Here is a 23,948-nt window from a genome sequence, read left to right as displayed (position 1 = left end):
GCATACAATGGATCCAGAGCTGTTGAACAGCCCCGAAATAACCAAGGAGGCCAGGACAAAACCCTTGAGCGCCTGGCTCAAATGGAAGAGTTAATGAGGAAGCTCCTGTCAGAAAAAGAAAAAGACGACTATGATTCAGGGGACGAGCTCGAGCTCTTCACCCTCGGTATAGCCGCAACGGCATACCCGCCTGGTTTCCGCATGCTGCACCTGTCCAAATTCAATGGGGACGGAGATCCGTCAGATCATCAGGGTATGTTCAACACCCTGATGATGGCCCACAACATTGGTCCCAAGCTAAGGTGTTTGATATTTCCCTCCACACTGACTGGGCTAGCCAGACAGTGGTTCAAACAAAGCAAGAAGCAATCAATCAGCTCCTGGAAAACTTTCTCTACTAACTTCAAAAGGGAATTTCGAGCCTCCCAGGCTGCCCGCGTCAAGGCCGACTCCCTGGCTAACGTGAGGCAACAACCCGACGAGCCTCTGAAGGCTTACCTGAGCAGGTTCGCGAACGTCGCCGCTCGGGCCAGAGACGCAGATGACAGCTCCAAGCTCATGGCTTTGAGGACTGAAATCCTCGTCGGAGGGGGACTTTGGAATGAAATACAACGGATGGGAGTCAGCTCAGTAAACGAATTCCTAAATAGGGCCCAGGAGTGGATCAACTTGGAGGAGGCCCAAGCCTCAACTGCAGGAACCATCCAGATCCATGAATAGCCCAATGGAGTGGGAACGGAGGTCGTGACAGCAACCTAGAACGTTACGTAGAATAACCAGTTCAGTGGAGGCAAGAGAAATGGGAGCGGCGAGGGCAACCAGCACGGCCCAAAGAAGAATAGGTCCGTAGAAAAATTTAAACTGGTCTATGCGACTTATACGGAGCTCACCCACTCTAGGGAGAACATCTTCCTAACAAACTCTGCTTGCCTCCCTTGGAAGAAGCCGGAGCCGTTAAAGCACCAGAAGGGGAAGCGAGACCCCTCCAAATTTTGCTGTTTCCACAACGACGTTGGCCACAATACCGACAATAGTAGACACCTGAAAGATGAGATCGAGACTCTCATCAGGGCCGGCCCCTTAGCTCAGTATGCGCGGAACAGGGTTCCAGCAAGCCGACCTGCTCCGGAGGTCCCGGTCGGTCAGCCCGGGTCTCGGATAGATCAAGACGTCCCTCCTCCAGTGATAGGAGATATATCTACAATTTCTGGAGGTCCTCACTTGGCTGGCACGAGCAAAGGTTCCCAAAAGAAGTACGTCAATGAACTCAAGGCTCATAATGGAGTAGAGTTCGTCCCCGAGCAACAATTGCCAAAGCAGCAGCGATTGGAAAGGCAACCAATCATTTTTACTGAAGAAGATGCCAGCCACGTTCAGTTCCTTCATAATGATCCTCTGGCCGTAGCCGTACAGCTCGCTAATCAGAGGGTTAGGAGAGTACTGATCGATAATGGGAGCTCGGTAAACCTTCTATTCCAGTCCACGCTGGAGAAGATGGGTCTGGCTGTCGCCGAGCTAAAGGCGACCTCCATGATGCTTTACGGATTCTCGGGAGAAGGATCAGCGGCTATAGGGACAATCGAGCTGGTGATCACCTTAGGAGAGGGACCTCGAATAGTCTCAAAACTCCTTGAGTTCGTGGTCATCGACTATCCCGCCGCATACAATGCCATTTTGGGTCAACCCACACTTATAGCTTTTGAAGCCATCACCTCCGTCCGCCACCTCGCGCTGAAATTCCCTTCTTCCACAGGGATATGCACGGTCTGTGGCGATCAACTTGCTGCCAGGGAATGCTATAGCATTTCCATGAAGGGAAAATTGAAACCCGGGCAACTAACAATGGCCGTCCAAGGTGGAGAAGAGGAATCTCAGGAACCTTTGACTAATCCTGAGATTGAAAAACCTCAAAGCGCCGGAGGAGAAAGTATCGTCATAAGTGAGGATATCGACCCCCGAATAGGCGAGGACAAGTCCGAGCTCCAAGCGATTGAAGAGCTCGAGGAAGTAAGTATCGATCCACAAAATCCTTCACGGATGGTTAAGCTCGAGAAAAACATCTGCGGCAAGAGGAAAGCGGAGATGATTAAATTTCTGCAGGAGAACTTGGATGTGTTTGCATGGTCACACGAGGACATGGTGGGAATCAGTCCCAATGTCATCATGCACACCCTTCATTTGGATAAGAGCGTTCCTGCAAAGTCCCAGAAACAGAGGCGCCTAGAAACAACTCGGGCTGAGGCCTTAGAAGAAGAAGTAGCTCGGCTCAAGAAATGCGGCTTTATCCGTGAAGCCAAGTTTCTGGTTTGGGTTGCCAATCCCGTACTGGTCCCGAAGCCCAACGGGAAATGGCAGACCTGCATCGACTTCTCCGATCTGAATAAAGCCTGCCCCAAAGATTGTTTTCCCTTGCCAAGGATCGACCAAATGGTGGACGCCATGGCAGGGCACGAGCTCATGTCCTTTATGGACGCGTACTCAAGCTATAATCAGATCGCCATGAACCCAGCAGACCAAGAGCACACCAGCTTCATGACCCCAACTAACGTCTATTGTTACAAGGTCATGCCGTTCGGACTGAAAAACGCCGGTGCTACATACCAGAGATTAGTGAATAGAATGTTTGCCAACCAGATCGGGAAGACTTGGAAGTGTACGTTGATGACATGCTGGTCAAATCAAAGACTGCAGATAACCATGTTTCTGACCTGGGAGAATGCTTCAAGATACTAAGAGAATACGACATGAGGCTTAACCCTCAGAAGTGCACTTTCAGAGTCGCGTCTGGAAAGTTCTTGGGTTTCATTGTCAACACTAGAGGAATCGAGGCGAACCCCGATAAGATCAGGTCATTGCTCGAGCTTCCCTCACCCAGATTGCGTAAGGATGTCCAAGGCCTGACAGGGAGGGTGGCAGCCCTAAATCGGTTTATTTCAAAATCCACCGACAAGTGCCTGCCATTCTATAACCTGCTCTGAGGAAATAAGAAGTTCGAATGGACCAAGGAGTGCGAAGGTGCTTTCCTCGACCTGAAGGCACATTTGGCCGAGCCGCCCGTACTGTCCAAACCAAAGGTGGGAGAGCCTCTTTTCCTTTACCTAGCTGTCATGGAAGATGTAGCTAGTGCCGTGTTGGTCCGTGAAGAAGACTGGGTTCAGAAACTGGCTACTACATCAGCAAGAGGCTTCTCGAGGCTGAGTACCGATACCCGTTGATGGAAAAATTGGCGTTCTGTCTTATCACGGCCTCCCGAAAGCTGAGGCCGTATTTCCAGTCCCACTCAATACACGTCATGATCGATCAGCCTTTAAGACAGGTTTTGCAAAAACCTGAAGCATCGGGACGTCTGTTAAAGTGGGCTATCGAACTCAGTCAGTTCGAAATTTTGTACACCCCCCGAACTGCCATAAAGAGTCAGGCCAGGCCGCTTTTGTGGCAGAGTGCACGGGTTTCAGGGAGGATCCTGTGGAAGAGTCACCCCAGGTCACCTCGCCCCAGGCGTCATGGAAGATCTTCGTGGATGGCTCATCTAATGAGAACGGCTCCGGGGCTGGAATTATTTTGATATCCCCAGAAGGGCATAGATTCCACTCGGCGTTGAGATTCGGATTCAAGGCTTCCAACAACGAGGCCGAATACGAAGCTTTGCTGGCTGGACTAAGGGTAGCCCGGGAGCTGAAAGCCAGTTCCGTTCAGTGCTTTAGCAATTCCCAGCTCGTGGTAAACCAGCTGCTAGGTGAATATCAAGCACGGGGAGGCAATATGACTGCTTACCTGGCCAAGGTAAAAGTCGAGCTGTCCGCATTTGAACAAGGCTCAATCGAGCAGATACCTCGAGAGCAGAATGCTAACGCAGACGCCCTCGCCAAACTCGCTACCTCCGGGGAGACGGAGACGTTGGGGTTAGTACCGGTGGAATTCCTGGAGAAACCGAGTATAGAAGAGGTCGGGGTGGAGGTCGAGATGATTGACGCCAGACTGACCTGGGTGACCCCCATCCTCGAGTACCTTATCGAAGGAAAGTTACCCGAGGGGCGTAATGACGCACGACAGGTACTATACCAAGCTCCAAGGTATACAGTGATAGATGGGATGTTGTACCGACGTGGGCATTCCCTACCCCTTTTGCGATGTGTTTTGCCAGGCGAGGCGAAGGCCATCTTGCAGGAAGTGCACGAGGGTTTTTGCGGGGATCACATTGGGGGGCAAAGCTTGGCCCTAAAAGTCTTAAGGCAAGGGTATTACTGGCCCACTCTATCAAAGGACTCGATCTCGCATGCCAAGAAATGCGACAAGTGCCAGCGATTCGCCACAATTGCCCGAGCTCCCCCAGTCGAGTTGAAGATGATCTCCTCCCCATGGCCATTTGCAGTTTGGGGAATCGACTTGGTTGGCGCCCTCCCGACTGGAAAGGGCGGGGTCCGCTACGCCGTGGTGGCTATCGACTACTTCACAAAGTGGGCTGAGGCAGAACCTTTGGCAACGGTCACTTCCAAGAAAGTCCTCGACTTCGTAGTCAAGAGCATTATCTATCGATTTGGGCTACCGAAGAAAATCGTATCCGATAATGGGACTCAATTCGACAGCGACCTCTTCACCGAATTTTGTGAAAGGTACGGCATCATGATAAGCTTCTCCTCCATGGCCTAACCTCAGGAAAATGGCTAGGTCGAGGCTGTCAATAAGACGCTAAAGGTGAGCCTTAAGAAGAGGCTGGACGAAGCCAAAGGAGTCTGGCCAGAACAGCTCTCTCAGGTGCTGTGGGCATACCGAACCTCGCATCGGACCCCTACGGGGCATACTCCTTTCTCCCTGGCTTTCGCGAGTGAGGCAGTCCTTCTTGTTGAGTTAAAGATATACTCTCATAGAGTCCAGGCATACGACCAGGATCACAATCATGAACTACTTTGCTCATCCCTCGATCTGATTGATGAAAGGCAAGAAGAATCACAGCTCCAGCTCGCACATTACCAGCAAAAAATTACGTGTTATTTTAATTCAAAGGTCCGAAAACGCGCTTTTAGCATTGGCGACCTGGTCCTCAGGAGAGTCTTCTTAGCCGGCAAGGATCCCAAAGATGGAGTACTAGGACCGAACTGGGAAGGGCCTTATCAAGTTGCCGAGGTCATAAAAGAAGGAACCTACAAGTTAGCCCGGCTTAATAGAGAAGCGGTCCCACGAGCTTGGAACGCCATCCACTTGAAGAAGTATTATCAGTGACACCCTTGTAACACTTACTTAGAAAGGCCATTTCTTATGTATTAAGCAATGATAATTAAATCTTCTTTCATTATTGTGTATATTTGCGAATGTAATCTCAAGTAACCACGAAAGACCCTTTCCTAATTACTTGGGGGGCATATGGTACTTGGCTAATATAACCAGGTCGCCTTAAAGACTTATAAGTTGATTCAAATTGATTGATCAGTGTTTTTTTTAAAAAGCACAAGATATTAGTCAAAGAATTAACGCGGACTAAGTTTTCAAACTAGTGTCCTGGACATAACCAGGTCCTAAAACTTATAAGTTTATTCAAATTGATTGATCAGTGTTTTTCTTAAAAAGCACAATATATTAGTCAAAGAATTAACGCGAACTAAGTTTTCAAACTAGCGTCCTAGACATAACCAGGTCCTAAAACTTAGAAGTTGATTCAAATTGATTGATCAGTGTTTTTCTTAAAAAGCACAAGATACTAGTCAAAGAATTAACGCGAACTAAGTTTTCAAACTAGTGTCCTGGACATAACCAGGTCCTAAAACTTAGAAGTTGATTCAAATTGATTGATCAGTGTTTTTCTTAAAGAGCACAAGATATTAGTCAAAGAATTAACGCGAACTAAGTTTTCAAACTAGCGTCCTGGACATAACCAGGTCCTAAAACTTAGAAGTTGATTCAAATTGATTTATCAGTGTTTTTCTTAAAAAGCACGAGATATCAATACAAATTAGCGCGAACTAAGTTTTTAAAGCAAGGTCCAGAATTCAACCAGGATTTGTCTTAAAAATTGGATCAAGATTGATTAATATGTTTTTCCCAGAAAAATATAAGAGTATCAATCATGGCACCACCAAAAAGGAAAACAAACTAAGGTGCAGTGAATCAAAAATTGACTAAAACCAATTGTCTCGAGGTGGAAAAACCTCATACAAAATTACAAAAAAAAAAACATGCATGTAAAAAGAAAAAGAAAGGCCTTAGGCTCCACCGGGTTGCTCCGTTGAGGTCGCCTTCTCGCCCTCCTGCTCGGCCACTGTGGAGGCCTCCCTAGTCTCAGAAGGCGCGTCTTGCTGGAGGCGAGCTTTGAACCCTTCCCGGAAGTCCTCCCAGTCCGCTCCTAAAAAGGAGAAGTCGCCGTCCGAGTTGTAGACCCAACAGTGGTAGAGCATGTCCTCCATGGTGGAGCTGGAAGCTGCCTTCTTCGTTGCCAGGGCGGCCTTAGCCTCCTCAACTCCGGCCTTCGTAGAGTCCAACTTAGCCATCGCGGTGGCAAGGGCGGCCTTGGTAGCCTCGGCCTCTTGAAGCTTAGGACGGGCTGCATCCAGCTCAGCCCGCGCGGCCGCCAAAGCATCCTTGGCATCTTTTTCCTGCTGTTGGGCCGTCTACAGGGCAGCCAAGGTAGTTTGATGGGCGGCCAAAACTGCCTGGTTCTCACCCCTCATGTCCTCGAGCCGAGCCTTAGACCTGGATATGCTCCGATGAAGAGCCAGGGCGCCCTACAAAACAAAGAGGCAACTGCCTTAGGAAAAAAGGGAGAGACAAGGCAAAGCATGGTAGCCAAAGAGTATAAGAGGGCAAAGCCAGCTTACCGTTAGAGCCATCCCCAGTGAAGACTCCATCACGCTCTCCGGGCTCCTTGTCTCGATTGCCTGCAGGTCCCTTTCGGTGGCCCCATAGTAGTGGTCGACGGTGTAGGTCGCGGTCTCATACACCGTCCCCCGAAAAACGTTTGGAATTTTCTCCAAGTCCTAGGGGTCCACCGGAATGCGCACCTCGGTGGCGGTAGCTGCCAAAGCCCCGGGCTCCATCTCCATATCCCGAACAAAGGCGGGAGCTCGCGGAGGGGGCAGAGGCATCTTCTCCATTGCTGCAGGAGGTGGAGGTACCTTGGCCTAGGTAGCTGGGGTCTGGTCTTTCTCCTTTGCAGGGGACTTGGTTGGTGTCCCATCGGACCTGGAGCTTCTGCGGGGGAATCTAAGACAATGACTTCGCGGGCTGGCACGGGTTCTGGGTCCGAAACTGGCTCAGGACTAGACTCTTCTACGTACTGCCTAAGACCCGGAGCTACGGTACCCTCCCGGAGAGAGGGCCATGACCGAAGGTTGGTTCCATACTCCTCGAATAAGGCCGACCTAAAGGCTAGGGTGTTGTCTACGACTACGGTACCCCTAGGGCGGCTACTTTCGTAATCCAGCACAAGCCGGTCTACACAATGGAGCAGGCCGGGTCAGTTCGATGGCATTGGACGGGCTGGTTGGGATTAAACCTAGCTAAACGGGGGTCTGCGGTGGCCTTGTCTAAGCCCCTAAATAGATATGGGTTACCTTGGCCGGAGGGGCCGGCTGTTGCCCCGGACTGGGCCCTCTCCATGTTAGCTTCTTGGGCGACCTCCCGCGCCCTCTTCCGCCTCACGAAGGGCACCTCGTCCTCGTCTCCTCCCTCGGCCTCCTCCTCGGGAATGGGCCTCATATCGCGAGCTAAGGGAGGCCCCCGCGGTCTCCTCAGGTTCAAAGTCTGGCCCGGAGAAATCAGTTTGCATGCCAGCATCGTCTCGTCTGTCACGAGCTAGCGATAGTCCTTTTCACTGGGGGGCAGACCCGCCAGCATCTCGTACTGGCTCCCGAGGATCACAGACTTGTCTGTCCTCGCAAAAATGGCTGCAGAATTATTCTAAGTCAAAAATGGATAAAGGGGGAGCTAATCAATACTTAACTTACGAGCTAAGAGTGAAAGGTACTTACGAGGAAGGTTGAAGTAATGAAGCTCGCAGTTGCGGAACCCTGTGGACATAAAGAACTAGCCTTTGAATTCGTTGGGGTGGCTGGGCAGCTCGATGACCGCAACCGTGTTTGGAAATCGGGTCAAGTAATAGAACCTGTCCCCTCGCCCCCACTGCTCCGGGCTGGCCTTGAGGCAGAAAAAATATAGGATATCTGTCGGAGTGGGGACCTCCCACTCCTGTTTCAAGAACAGATATCTCAACCCCGCCATCAAACACTAGGAGTTGGGGGGAGCTGGAAAGGAACCAACTTCACATAGTTAAGGAAGTCGGCGAAGTATTGGTCCAGCGGGAGAAAGGCCCCAGCCTTGAAGTGCTCGTCACTCCACACCGCGTATACCTCGTCGAGCGGCACGCAGCTCCGCTCACCTTCTAGGGGAGGTTGGGCGATCAAGGCGCCCCTCCCCAGCTCGATGTTTTGGGATAGGAATATTTTATTCACTCTCCCCTGTTCGGTGATCTTCGAGACGATCCTCTCGGCCTCGAAAAAAGCATCGAGCGCCACCAAGAGCTCCCGCTCCACGGCCGGCCCAAAGACGGGGATTGGGGAGTCTGCCATCACCTCCTTTCCTTTGGACTGTTGGGAGGACGAGCTACCTGCGGTCTTCTTAGGAGCGTTCTTCTTAGGTCCCATCTGGTCACCTAGCGAACAAAAGAAGAAATTTCAGAAAGGGCGACCTAAGCATAAGAAAGAATCTGAAGAAGTGTTTCCTTTGTACGGGTTGAGGTAAGCTCAGCCCGTGGAGAGTGAGACCACGCGGTTCTATGAACACGCGCCTGTGCTCCCAAAAGATCCCCGATTACTCAGAATTCGTGTGTCAGGAGGGTCAGGATAAAAGTTTGCCTTGGAAGGAAAGTTTCAGTAGGCAAGAGGTGCAAAACCGCCTGTAAAGCGTGTCCCCTAAGCTACCCAGTTTTGCACCCAAAATGCTGGATATTTTAAACAAGCATACCCAAAAATCTACCCATAAGGTTTCCCCAGAAAACGCACCCTATTATCCATGCTCCTAAATGGTTTTCTTCTACAATCGATGCCCTAACCTAAAAACCTACACCCTTCATACCCACAAAAAACTAATAAAACATTGCATGCAGCTACAGGAACTATTTACCTAAGCTACAGTGAAAAGAAAATTTAAAGCATGCGCAGTCAGAAAACTTACGAAGTGTTTTGCTGTGGGGGGATGAAGGGGTCGTCTGGGTTGGGGCCTCGACGGAGTGATTGGTTCCAAAGCCTCAAAGGAGCCCTTGCGCCTGATCTTCTGGAGTGATGGGAACGGTAACCGAGAGAAAAAGAGGGTTTTTTGAGGATGAGAAGAGAGAAAAAGATGGGGAATTCAGAATTTTTTTCAAATAAACGGCTGGCCCATGCGAATGGTGGCCACCCCTTTTATATACGTGAAAGGCCATGAGAGGAGGACCGTTGGATCGCCCTGATGTGGGATCCGAGGCCCTCCACTCGAAAGGTGAAACGACGGCTGAGTATAGGCTAGGCCATTTAATGCGGTTCTCGGAAGACGTACCGTCACCAACCACGATGCTCCACGTATTCGGCGCCTGCGTAATAGGTGGAATATGGAGAGTCCATGGAGAATCCTAAAAGCTCCTACTGTGGCCCCAAATGATGTCGTGTGCCACTAGCAGAGGCTTGGGGAGCAAATGTACGCCCTAATTTTCCACGGGCTATTAGCGAGCTGGGATATGGCGTAATTATATTTCAGCTCCAGGGATGCCACGTGGCCGGAGCTGCTATTGTCAGGTCCTACCTCTTTAGCTCGAGGTAACCAAAGGTCTATCAAGACTAGATAAGGGCCGAGTCAGGAATATGAAGGCCGCAGGTCAAGAAGGCATCCAGCTCGTGATACGAGCTGGAGTTGGAAGCTATGACCTTTTATAAAGTCAACCACACAATGTAAACGTGCATATATCAGACATCATGTGTCTGATATATCCCTGAATTCTCGGACACGCAGTAGGAACATTCGTGTTCAGGCGCCCACGACTGGGTTGGGCCGTGCGGCCCATTATCCCCCTTTCCCATTGATTAGACCACACTTCATGTGTCAGTTTTTAGGAATTAATCATGAATGTCACAGGAGTGACATGATGGGTAAGGAGGTCACGGGATGACCTATTAGGAACGAGTTTCCTAATATGCAGCGGAAAGGTGGTGGCGTTGGCCCAGTGTACAACAAAAATTTTGTAACATATTTAAACTACCTTTAAATATGCGGATCCATTAATATACATACATTAATCATAAGCAAGATACTAATAGAAATCATACCTCTTGAAGCCTATCAAGTGTCCTTGCTATCTTTTCGTATTTAGAACGATCTTCCTATCCAAGCCGCTCCCACGTACTCACACCAAGATCTTCCAAAGCGCTCTCTACACCTCAAGAAATGTGTGGGCACTTAGAGAATGAAGGATAGTTTATTTGTGATTCTTCTTGATGTACTAAACTCATGAGATCAAGAGAATAGGCCTGAGAATTGGTTCTTTATTTTCAGGGAGAGAGAAAACTATCGTTCTATTTTTCACAGAGCGAATGATGTCAGAGTAGTCTCACTCTCTTCACTTATCTTATCTGAATAATTTTCTGATCAGTCATACTTAACAGAAAAAATTCAAAATTTAAAAATTAAATCTGTAACCATTTTACAATTTAATTTTTAATTAATTAATTATTCCATTAATGAAAAAATCCAAAAACCAATTTTCGAATTATCCATTAATTAATTAAATAAATAAAATTGAAAATCCCATCCCTAAAAACACTGGTGCTACACGCCACACACGGTCCTGGACTGTGTGTGAACGTGTAGCATCCTAATTTCTAGGGATATTTGTTTTACAAATTTTATTTAATTATTTATTCAAATTTCTTTGTCAGATAAGATCTAACAACCTGATAGCTAATTCAAATTTGAATTCAAATTAACTATCTTTTTTAATTAATTATCAAATATAATTAATTATTTGAATAAATATCAATCTTTTAAATTCAAATCCAATTTGAACTTATCAGATTATTTTCTCCCACTCAAATAAAGATATTTAATTAATTCTACTAATTAATTAAACCCAAATTTTCGAAATTAAATATTTAATTAATTATAATTTCAAAAATTATAATTAATTAATTATTTAATTTAAATTTCGAAAATTAATTTAATTATTTAATATAATTTCGAAAATTATATAATAATTAAATATTAATTAATTTTGTTAACTACAACTAATTTGAAATTAATTAATTAATCACTATTATCATATAATTGCATATTTGGCCTGAAGAACAAATTTCTTCCTAAATATGTCTTTAAACTATTTTCCCTTCATATCAACTCTTACCTTGAACAGTGTTGATAGAGCCGCTATGGGGACCTATGGACCTATAATTCCAAGCTCCAATAAATTTGAGATTATTAATTAAACTCTTTAATTAAATAATCTTAATTTATTAATCTCATGATTATTCCATTATAAATATGAGACTGCACTATTGTAATTATAGACATTTCATTTACTGAGTACTTTATAATCATAAAGCGTCCATTGATTTAATCATTGCATACAACTTGACCCTCTAATAATGGTTCATAATTAATCGGGAATAAAATTACCGTTTTACCCTTTTAATTATCTCTTGTTTCCTTAAGTACCATTGACTCCACTAGTGAAGGTTAATTCATAACTAAATTATGAATTTGAGCTCAATAACCTTTCAGTCCCAAAAGTCAACCCTTAAGAGAACCATCATTCAATCTCTTGCGAGAAGATATAGATTCCATATCTATATACTATGTCACCAGCCATCTATATTAATGAGTTCCCAAAACAAAAGTTTTTAGCCTGATCATTCTGACAGACCCTAACAAGTGAATCAAAGAACTCATATAACATAAACAGGAGTTCATAGTAACTTCAGGATTAAGATCTATTTGTATATGATCATCAGTTGATATATTTAATTAATACTTTGAAACGGTATTTAACTAAGTATTAATAAACATATCTGGTCCAGTTCTATATATTCTCTAATATATAAAGCACCTTCACTAAAGTGTCCTACCACACTAGTGATCCGGATCTAGATCACATGTATTCATAATACTAGTGGACCGTGCTTGCAGTAATTAATCTAAAGATTCCATAACTTTATTTTACTGTGAACTATTCAAGTTCATTTATCTCAAACACAATCCTCTCGTACTAATACGTGTTTGAGATTACATTCATGAACTTAGGAATTTTCCTGATATTTACATAATATTATCATAAAATAATATAGTCCATAAAATATATGCATAACAAATTCAATTTATTTATTTATTTCATAAAAACAATGTCTACTACATATGCTTGCAGGACACATCTCCAACATGACCCCCCTTACCAACCCCCAGGTGCCCTCTCCTATAAATATGGAGATCCTGGGAGTTGCAAAGGGTTGGATTCTATGGTGTAACAAAATACTTTGTAAAGAATACCAGAAATATAACAATAATAGTGGCTGGTGGAGTAGAAGGATTTTAACCTTTGAACCACCTAAAAAAAGGGTTGGCATTACCATTTTACATTGAGATCACTCATCCATTTCGGTTAAACTTTTAGCACTAATCTCATTCTCTTATTTTCTTGATTACCTGTTGGCGAAGAACCGCGTCAACAGTTTTCATTAAGTAAAAAAATCCTAAATGGAAAACAAAATTTATGTTAGTGCCCATCAAAAGATACAGATAGATCCAACTAAGTTTTATAACTTCCATGCCTAGTTAGTTACCTCATTTCCTAGTTAATTTCATATTGAAGAATAAGTTGAACAACTCTAAATTAATGCATGCATGAACCTTGTTTTTTAGTTCTCTCAAATTTTACATCCTTGGAAGAATGGGAAGATGCTAGTTTGTTTAAAATGAACATTAAGGTAGGTGATTAATTTTCTTCATCTTGTGTATTTATCTGGTATTTCTATTTTTGCATCAAATAGTCTTGTAAACAAATTTAAAAATCAATATTCATTTGTCCTTATCTTAGTTTGAGTATAATATATTTTTGCATCATATAGGCTTTGTTTATTTAATGCCTTCTTGATTTATGTTTGTGTTTATATTAAAAAAAAATTCAATATTTAATTGTAGTTGGAAGTACTGGCTGCACTAAGGACCTTGATAGCTAAGTCAAAGAGGTTGCACAAATTTTTGCTTGAAAATGTTATTATTATTTTTTTATTTACTTAAATTGCTTTGTTTAAGAACTGTCGGCCTTATGAGTGTTTTTTTATATATTTTCTTTGAAAGCATATTGATTTATGATACCATTATTGAACTTCTGAAAAAAGTTTTAGAGCTTATTTGTTTAATGGCCATTGACTACATGAGGTGTTCCTCTTATTTAGTATTTTAATTTATATTAGACTGAGAATAAACTTCTTAGTTGCATGAATGATCTTTTTGAAATTTTTTTTTAAGTTATGATAGGTTTCTTACATTTTGTGGCGTATCTCTCTGTTCAGAGATAGAGTTCATCTCTTCATCCAACAGGGTCTTCATTTCTGTCCTAGATTTCTAATATTTTATTTTTTTTAGTTTTTCTTTGTTGTCGCCTGGTCTGAAAGGTGATTTTATATATATATATATCTTAATTTTGTTGCAAGCTTGTCTTTTTTGTTATTTATGTAATCTATCTCAAGTCTATAAATAGGGCTTAGTTGACTTGAGTAATGTGGTTATTTCTAGAATAAAGGGATCTAGAGAATGCAAGAGTAAGAGAGAACTCAGTGAGAATGCTAACAGATTGGGGTATTAAACGCATTTTTATTAGATTGAATTAAGCTATTAACAACCTCTACTACAGATGTAGGTAAATTGAAGATATTACCTCAGTTGATTTGCAGTGCATTTAATTTATTACTTTGTTGTTCTTATTATTCTTGGTTTCCTTGTATTAATTATTTGAATCTTGCAAATCATGGGGAAATTTCAACATTTTGTATCAGGAAGATTCATTTAATTCCCTTATCCACGTGCGAGAGTTCAGTTTCTATTGTTTATTGTGTTTTTTTTAATAGAAAGTTTAGAATTGAAAAATACTTAGGAATGAAAGAGGAGAATAAAATCAATACGCACAATATGACACTATCATGAACACATACTCACTCTTTTATTATAATCATCAAATCACTAAATTTAAATAATAAATATATATTCTTTAACTATTATACGAATCAGTTTCTTTGTTTTTATTTATTAATTAACAATGACTAGTGAAAAGATGAAAGACACATTTTACTTTCTAGACTTAAATTTCTTGTAGTTGATATATTTTTAAATTAATTGATATGGCTACATTCATTTTTTTTTATTCCTTGTGAGAGGGAAGAAACAAAAAAATGAACATGATCCTAATCAAGCTGGAATGGGTTTGAATCCTACTTGTCTAGGTGCCTACGGAGCATCACCTTCCGTATGAATATTATACTTTTTCTATGCATTACTATGTCATTGCTAAATTAATATTTGTAAAATCCTTTATTGACATTTTTTATAATAATGACAAAATTAATTAAAAGGGTATTTTCGAAATTAGTAGTTTCCTCTTTTGTAATATTTTGTGGTGAATTTCGAAAATGGGTAGTTTCTTGTTTTGTTGAAATATATCTTTCTATACTCAGATTTTTTATTTATGTGTTAATAAAATAAATATATATTTTCCTATAAAAGAATATCTTTTTCTTGAATTGGAAATTATTAGTATTTATTTTTATTTATCTGATTTGGTTGCCCAGAAATCGTGTACAGCTTGCAATCATAAATGATATATTGTTTCCTTATTTATTTAAGGAAACTGGGTTGAAAAACTGTCCAGGTTCAATGAATCTGTTTGAACGGATTGCCAGTCTGTTTGAACAGATTCTGACTTTCCTGTTTTGGAAGATTTTCCATTTATTGGCTGTTTGATTTCTGATTTGTTTTCCACGGCCTAAAGGGATTCTAAAACGTATATAATCATCATTAGGTCGTTGGTTTTTTATTATCTCTCTTGGTATATTATTTTCCAAATATTTTTCAAGTTTTAGAGAGATTTTTTATTATGTGAAGAACTTGAGTCCAGCAAGTTCTTAATGGTTTATTACAGTGTACTTCTATATTGTTTTCTTTGTGTTAATTGTGCAGGTTGAACACACTTGGACATTGGTCATCAAGCTTCGGGAGAAGTCTTGTTCGTGAATCACTTTTCGGGAGGAAAAGTGCAAGTGTTATGATTTGAAGGGAGTTCAAGATCTTAGCACTTCAGAAATTTGATTAGGAGTTTAGATTACAACAGTTGCGACAAATTCAAGAGGTAGTCTTTATTTGTATAAGTCAATTTGGTTTTGTAATCATTTAGATATTCTTCTAATAAATTTCATTATCTGGGCGTGGCCTCGTGGACTAGTAGCAATCTGCAAAGATTGCTGATACCACGTAAAAATTCGTGTGTTCTTTACTTTATGTTCATTTTTATCTTCTGGTCACAAACTGTTTAAACATATCTGGTTTCTGTTCAAACAGTCTTGGTATCTGTTTAAACAGTTCTGTAACAATTCAACAATTAATTATTTAATTTAAATAATTAAGTTGGTAATCATAAAAAATGGAATTTCAATTGGTATCAGAGCGGTTCACTAAACTCTTAGTGAGATCTTGTGGTTATTTTCCGTTTGATTTGTTTTGTGTGAAATGTCTTTCTTTGCAGAAGGTAGTTCGGTGTCTCGACCTCCATTGCTAAATGACTCAAACTATCCATACTGGAAAGTTAGGATGAGAGCTTTCATAAAAGCTCAAGATGAGAAAGCATGGAGAGCAATTTTGTCTGGATGAAGAAAATTCTGATAGTTTCAAAAGATGAGAGAGCATGGAGAGCAATGAAAAAATTGTTTGCTTGAATAACGTTTCAAAAGATGAAGAAAATTCTGATAGTGATGAATCTGAATTGAATGATGAGTCTTTGAGTGAATCTTACAAAAAGATGTATGGTTCATGAGTGAAAGTGTGTTCTGAAAATCGGTCTTTGGTAAGCAAAAATAAAGATTTATCCCTTGAAATTAAACAACTTACTGATTTGAATGAAAATTTGGAAAAAGAAATAATTTCAAAAAATGTTGAAATTAATAAGTTGTCTAAAGATTTGGATACTCTTGAGAAAAATGTTAGAATGCTTAACCCCGGTGCAACTATTTTTGAGAATATACAGAATTCAGGTCAAAGAAGTCATGTGGGACTGGGTGCTTCAAGTTCTCAAAAATCAAAGAAAACTGTCTTTATCTCGGCTGGGATGTTATCGTCTGATGTTCCTGTTGCATCCTCAATGAAATCTGTTGTATCCGGTACTCGGTTTGTTCCAACAGAAAGGACACAGTCAGCAGGTAAATCCAATGGTAAATTCGAAAAATTCATTCCAATCTGCCATTTTTGTGGTAGGAAAGGTCATATTCGTCCTAAGTGTTTTACTCTTATGAATTTTGCTAAAAATGAATATTTTGAAAAATTCAATTATTTTGATGATTTCAAAAGAGTAAAAAAGGAAAATGTTCAATCAAATAAAATATGGATCGAAAAGAATAATTGTTTTGCTGGTTTTACTAGTGAATATGATAGATCTGCTTCTTCATATTTTTGGTATTTTGACAGTGGTTTTTCAAGACATATGACAGGTGACAAGTCTATTCTTACAGACATAAAACCTATGCATTGTGGGTCTGTTACTTTTGGCAATGGAATTGAAGGTAATGTTCTTGGTATGGGTACTCTTAACTTTGAAGGGTTGCCTAGAATCAAAAGAGTGTTACTTGTGGAAGGTCTTAAAGCTAATCTTCTAAGCATAAGTCAAATTTGTGATCAAGGTTATACTGTTAACTTTGATAAAGAGAATTGTTTTGTGTTAAACAAGAATGGTGAGAATGTTCTTGAAGGTTATAGATCTAATGACAATTGCTACACTCTTCTGCCATCTATTATGTGTCAATCTGTTGTGAGTAATAACACTGATATGTGGCATGCTAAACTTGGTCACATAAATTTCAAAACCTTGAAAAAATTGTCACATGCAGGGAGTGTTCGTGGTTTACCTAAGCTAGGTAAAGAATCTGATGGTAAGTGTAAGAGTTGTCAACTTGGTAAGCAATTGAAAATAACACATAAAAGTGTTTCTGACATAAACACTTCGAAAGTTTTAGAATTGCTTCACATGGATCTTATGGGTCCAATTCAAATTGAGAGTTTAAATGGCAAAAGGTATATTTTTGTTTGTGTGGATGATTTTTCTAGATATACTTGGGTGGATTTCTTGAAAGAAAAATCTGACACTTTTGATGCCTTTAAAACTCTTTGCTTGAAATTAAAAGTTGAAAAAGATTGCAACATTGGAAAAATTGTTCGTATAAGAAGTGATCATGGTAAAGAATTTGATAATTCTGTCTATGATGATTTTTGTAAGTCTGCAGGTATCTCTCATGAGTTTTCAGCTCCCAAAACTCCTCAACAAAATGGAGTTGTAGAGAGGAAAAACCGCACTCTTCAAGAAATGGCTAGAGTGATGCTAAACAGCAAAAAATTGACCAAACGGTTATGGGCAGAAGCAATTAACACTGCTTGCTATATCATAAATCGTGTTTTTCTTCGTCCAGGTACATCTAAAACATCCTATGAAATTTGGAAAGGTAAGAAACCAAGTGTGGCTTACTTTCATGTTTTTGGATGTGTTTGTTACATTTTGAGAGATAGAGAAAATCTTGGTAAATTTGATGCTAAGAGTGATGAAGGTGTTTTTATTGGATACTCCACTAACAGTAGGGCCTATCGTGTGTATAACATGAGAACCCAAACTGTAATGGAGTCGAGTAACGTTGTTATTGATGATTCCAGGGATTTTTCTAAGTTTTCTACTGAGGAAGAAATTGAAAGGTTTATTGATGAACCTACTGAAAAACACGAAGAAGCTTGTGTCAGTGATACTACTGTTGCAACGTCTGGTCCATCTGTTCCAACAAATCGCGAATCCGATGAAACAGATTCTGGACAGACAGAAAAGAAATTTCCAGATATTATTTTGGATGAAGTCCAAAAGGAGCCATCAACCAGAGTTAAGTTAAATCATCCAGCAGATTTAATACTTGGAAATCCAAAAGACAGTATGGTAACACGAAGAAGGTTTAGTAATGGTGTTCAATTTGTTTGTTTCTTATCTCTAATTGAGCCTAAAAATGTGAAAGAAGCTTTAACTGATGAAAATTGGATTAAAGCTATGCAGGAGGAATTGGAACAATTTTTTAGAAACAAAGTGTGGATCCTTGTGCCAAGACCGTTGCATACTAATATTATTGGTACAAAATGGATTTTCAAAAATAAATCTGATGAATTTGGTACAATCATGCGAAATAAAGCAAGATTAGCGGCACAAGGGTACACACAAGTGGAAGGAATAGACTTTGATGAAACATTTGCACCTGTTGCAAGACTTGAATCAATTAGATTATTATTGTCTATTGCTTGCTTGATTGGTTTCAGGTTGTTCCAAATGGATGTCAAATCCGCATTTCTCAATGGGATCTTGCATGAAGAGGTATATGTTGAACAACCCAAAGGGTTTGAAGATCCCCATGCACCTGATCATGTTTACAAATTGGAGAAAGCTCTATATGGTTTGAAGCAAGCCCCTCGGGCTTGGTATGAGAGACTCTCTCAATTTCTTGTTTCTCATGGATACAAAAGGGGTGGAGTAGATAAAACTATGTTTATCAAAAATATTAAATCTAACATAATTATTGCTCAGATTTATGTTGATGATATTGTGTTTGGTTCTACTTCTGACAATGAGGTGCAGGTATTTGTGAAGCAAATGAAAGAGGAATTTGAAATGAGCATCGTGGGAGAATTGACCTATTTCTTAGGTTTGCAAGTCAAGCAATTAGATGAAGGCACATTTATTTCTCAAAGCAAATATGCTAAGAACTTGGTGAAAAAGTTTGGACTTGAAAGTTCACAGATTGCCAAAACACCAATGGGAACGACTGTGAAGCTATCCAAAGATGAAAATGGTGTCAAAGTGGATCCTACACTGTATAGGAGCATGATTGGTAGTCTTTTTTATCTCACTGCTAGTCGACCTGATTTGAGTTATAGTGTTGGTGTGTGTGCCAGGTACCAAGGAAATCCTATGGAGTCTCATGTTGCAGCTGTCAAAAGAATCATTCGATATGTTCATGGGACTGCTGATTATGGTATTTGGTATTCAAAAGAAACTAACCCTAATCTAGTGTGTTTTAGTGATGTTGATTGGGCAAGTAACACTGATGACAGAAAAAGCACTAGTGGAGGATGTTTCTTCTTGGGAAATAATCTTGTTTCGTGGCACAGCAAGAAATAGAATTCTATTTCTCTCTCAACAGCTAAGGCCGAATACATTGCAGCGGGAAGTTGTTGTGCACAACTTTTGTGGATGAAGCAAATGATGATGGATTATGGGTTTGATCTTGACACTTTAACTATTTTTTGTGATAATACAAGTGCAATTAATATTTCAAAAAACCCTGTGCAACATTCTCGTACTAAACATATTGATATTCGTCATCATTTCATAAGAGAATTAGTTGAAAATAAACTTCTTGTCTTGGAATATATTGAAACACATAAACAAATTGTAGATATTTTCACTAAAGCTCTTGATTCGGTTCGCTTTGATTTCCTCCGAAAATCTTTGGGGGTTTGTTCTCTTTAAATTCTCTTGTTATGGTGTTGTCCGCTTGATCTATTGTGTTTTTTTTTTAGTTAAGAAAAATATCAATCAATTTGAAAATTTTGTTGTGTGTCAAGCTAGATAATCTGTCTTGTGTTTATGAATCTTTGGATGTATATTCTTGAGAGAAATTTAATCTATTCCTCCTAGGCATATTCGAGTAAATTAATCAATGTTTAATGTTTGAGCTTCCTTTTGTGTAGCATTGTTTCAAGCTCTTGTGAAAGAATAGAGCTACCTACATCAGTGTGTGAAAGCCGTCTTTTGAGTAAGTTGGAACTTTGTAATTCGGAGTTATGAAGAGGATACGCTACCATAGAAAAGGGCTACCACTGGTGTAGTGTGACAGCATCTTCATGGGTTACAATTATTTTAATTTCGAAAAAGACTTATTTGTCATTGGGCAATGTTCCATTGCATACACTGTCACACACTTATGCTTGAAACAATGCAATAAAAATTGTACACAGTTTATAAAAAAAAATGTGTGTAAGACTCATAAATGTTGATTGATTTACTTAAGAATATGTGCTTGTGACTGAATTGTGCTTTATTTCTCTCGAATATTCGTTCTAATTTTTCATTTTCACAAGTGTTCTTATCTATGATTTACACTAATTCTTATTTTCATTTGCTTGATTTTATTCTTATCAGGATGACTCTCTTTGATCAAAGCAGATTTTTTTTTGGGTTGAGTTTTTATTTTTGTGCATATATATAAAATAAAAAAAATGATAATAAAAAAAATAATAAAAAAAAATTGACAAGGAAATTCATGGTGGACCGAATCATTGTGGTGATTTTGTGAAATTATGGATTTAATTGTGTGATTTAATATATTCTTTGTCACCAAGGAATTTATTTTTGTCTTCTTTCTCATTTTGGAATATCATGATTTGTCTCTTTATTGTCTTGTACCTTGTTTAGAATTGTTGATAAAAAAAATGGGGGAAAATGTCAATAAGAAGATCGTGTGGGGTATTTTTTTTTTTGTTACCTTTTTTGGATTGTCATTTTCCTTTTATAACATAAAAAAAAATCGTGTGTCTTCAAGATTGTTTCCTTTTCTTGTTTAATTAAAACAATTTTTTAATAAAAAAGGAAACCTCTTTTTGCCGTGGGTATTCATCTTGGGTAAGTAATATATTTAAAAAGGCATGCCATTACCCTATTTCTTCTCACCCACGATTTCACTCAGTTATCTCTTCTCCTTCTATATTTTTTTTCTCTCATTTTCTTGTAAGTGTTTTTGTTTTTTTTCAGAGAAAAAAAAATGGTAAGAACTCTTGGTGCTTCCTCCAAGAAGATCCCTGTTTCTCAATCCCGAAAGGTGCCATCTCCTTCGCCTCCTCCGTCTGTGTCAACGGCGCCTCCTTCTGTTCCAGTAGCTCCCACATCTGTTGGAAAGTCCTGCAAATCCAAGGCTCGCAAGAAGGTGTTTTCGCTCTCTCATGAACACCCTATGGTGTTTCTAGATATCTCTGCTGACATTGTTGCACCACCATCTGAAGTGGTGGTGCCCTCTCGAGCCAAAGACCATTCTCCTCTTCCTTTTGATTCGTCTTTGGAGGCTAGGGCAAAATCGAAATCTGTTCATCCTCTTCCAAAGCTGCTGCTGCTGGGTTGCTCAAAATGCCTTTGAAGCCGAATTAGTCCAAGAAAAATTCTGTGACTCCCAAAAGGAAATTGGGGTTGGACGTGTCTCTTTCTCCCTTGTCTGCTGCCAAGAAAAAATTGAAAGCTCATCCCCCTTCACTGTCTTCCTCCGAATCTGATACTGAGGAAGAAAAATCAGAATCTGAAGCAACCCATGATACCACATTGTCTGATGAAACGGTTCCTGACAATGCAGAATCAGAGGCTGAGTCTGATGAGCCAGAAAAAGAAGACATTGTCCCCTCTGAACAAGAAGCCGAATCTGACTCAGACCAAATTGCAACTCCTTTGACATCCAAGGCTAAAGGGAAGAAACCTATTTCTGGTTCTACACCTTCTCCAAAACGTTCAGGTGTAAATTTCAAACCTTATTGTTCCATTTTTTGCTATAATGATAATGCACGTGATATGGTTCTATATGCTCAAAGGAAATTTATCATTGAAAGAAATTATGTCTTGAGTGATCATCGTCCTTTTGGTGTGCTAACAATGCTTCAAGATCGACAATGGACAGGTTCTTTGGTTAAATTTTCTGGTTTTGTGGATAGAATAGTCAAGGAATTCTATGCCAATCTTACTAATGAAATTATTGAACCTTCATCTCCTCTGTATAACAAAGTGTTTGTTAGGGGCCATTGGTTCTCTTTTTCTCCTCAAGACATTGCTCTTGCTTTGCATCTTCCCCTTGATGTCGAGGATGATGTAGATAGTGCTTCTCTTGACAGGGACATGGTTATCACTGAGTTGGTAGGTCAAAAAATGGTATGGCCATCTAATACAGTCATCTCAGTCTCCAATCTCACCTACACTTATGCTGTCCTCCATAAGTTTGCCACAACAAATTGGAAGCCCACTTCTCACACCGCCACTATCTCTTTTGATATGGCATCATTTTTGTACAAGGTGGGGACCGGTCTTGGTATAAATCTGGCTTCAGTTATTCATGATCAAATCATTGGGTTTCGCAAAGGTAACAGGAAAAACTTGAATCTTCATTTTCCTCAAGTTATTTATAAAGTGTTGAGTATGCAGAAAAAAGATCTCCAACGTGATCAAGAAGACTTGGTGGCACCCACTACTGCTGCTTCCTACAAAGCCTCTTCCCCTCCTACTGAAGCCACTGCTACTCCGTCCTCCAAGAAAGTCAAGCCCCAATCCCTGAAGATTGCCTCGGATGACATTCCTCATGCTTCCTCCTCTGTTGCCACAGATTCAGGACTTGTTGCAACCGAAATAGCTGCTGTTCGAGCCTCTGTTGATTCTTTGACTGCTCGAGTGATGTCACTTGAAGGATTGCAACGTTCTGTGTTGGAAGCTGTTCAGTCTCTGTCCAAAGATCCAGTTGTTTAGTTTTCTTTTATTTTTTAACCATTGATACTCTTTTTTGTTTTATGGTTCTTTGGCTTCTTTGAAAGACACAAAGGGGGAGTAGTACTATTTCCAAAAACCTGGTTGTTTGTTGTTTTGTTTAAACTCTGGACCTTCTTATTTTGAGGGGGAGTTAAGTCTAGTTTATTTACATGTTTGTTATAAGTTCATGCATGTTTGCAGGGGGAGTTCTTTCTCTTTACTTATCACTAACATTTGTGTTGCAGGTTTTTGAATTAATTTTGTCTATCAAATTGCCAAAGGGGGAGATTGTAAAATCCTTTATTGGCATTTTTGATAATAATGACAAAATTAATTAAAAGGATATTTTCGAAATTAGTAGTTTCCTCTTTTGTAATATTTTGTGGTGAATTTCGAAAATGGGTAGTTTCTTGTTTTGTTGAAATATGTCTTTCTATATTCAGATTTTTTATTTATGTGTTAATAAAATAAATATATATATTTTTCTATAAAAGAATATATTTTTCTTGAATTGGAAATTATTAGTATTTATTTTTTATTTATCTGATTTGGTTGCCCAGAAATCGTGTACAGCTTGCAATCATAAATGATATATTGTTTCCTTATTTATTTAAGGAAAATGGGTTGAAAAACTGTCCAGGTTCAATGAATTTGTTTGAATGGATTGCCAGTCTGTTTGAACAGATTCTGACTTTCCTGTTTTGGAAGATTTTCCATTTATTGGCTGTTTGATTTCTGATTTGTTTTCCACGGCCTAAAGGGATTCTAAAATGTATATAATCATCCTTAGGTCGTTGGTTTTTTATTATCTCTCTTGGTATATTATTTTCCAAATATTTTTCAAGTTTTAGAGAGATTTTTTATTATGTGAAGAACTTGAGTCCAGCAAGTTCTTAGTGGTTTATTACAGTGTACTTCTGTATTGTTTTCTTTGTGTTAATTGTGTAGGTTGAACACACTTGGACATTGGTCATCAAACTTCGGGAGAAGTCTTGTTCGTGAATCACTTTTCGGGAGGAAAAGTGCAAGTGTTATGATTTGAAGGGAGTTCAAGATCTTAGCACTTCAGAAATTTGATTAGGAGTTTAGATTACAACAGTTGCGACAAATTCAAGAGGTAGTCTTTATTTGTATAAGTCAATTTGGTTTTGTAATCATTTAG

The 23,948-nt window shown here is 40.1% G+C and overlaps 1 protein-coding gene across 1 annotated transcript; it reads left to right on the top strand.

Moving 5' to 3' along the window:
* The first annotated feature begins 21,053 nt into the window (after positions 1-21,053).
* LOC133800335 (uncharacterized) lies at positions 21,054-22,786 on the top strand. Its single transcript, XM_062238293.1, has 2 exons — positions 21,054-21,371; positions 21,434-22,786. The coding sequence occupies exons 1-2, from the start codon at positions 21,054-21,056 to the stop codon at positions 22,784-22,786; spliced, it is 1,671 nt and encodes a 556-aa protein (XP_062094277.1).
* The last annotated feature ends 1,162 nt before the right edge of the window (positions 22,787-23,948 follow it).

Source organism: Humulus lupulus, chromosome 9 (assembly GCF_963169125.1).
Source record: "Humulus lupulus chromosome 9, drHumLupu1.1, whole genome shotgun sequence".
Taxonomy (NCBI): domain Eukaryota; kingdom Viridiplantae; phylum Streptophyta; class Magnoliopsida; order Rosales; family Cannabaceae; genus Humulus; species Humulus lupulus.
Note: the sequence above shows the minus strand (reverse complement) of the source record. Positions and strands in the feature narration are given on the sequence as shown.

Coding starts and splice junctions, on each gene's coding strand:
- LOC133800335 (XM_062238293.1), top strand. CDS start 21,054: ATGGTAAGAACTCTTGGTGCTTCCTCCAAGAAGATCCCTGTTTCTCAA. Junction 21,372..21,433: donor CTAGGGCAAAATCGAAATCT/GTTCATCCTCTT, acceptor AAGCCGAATTAG/TCCAAGAAAAATTCTGTGAC.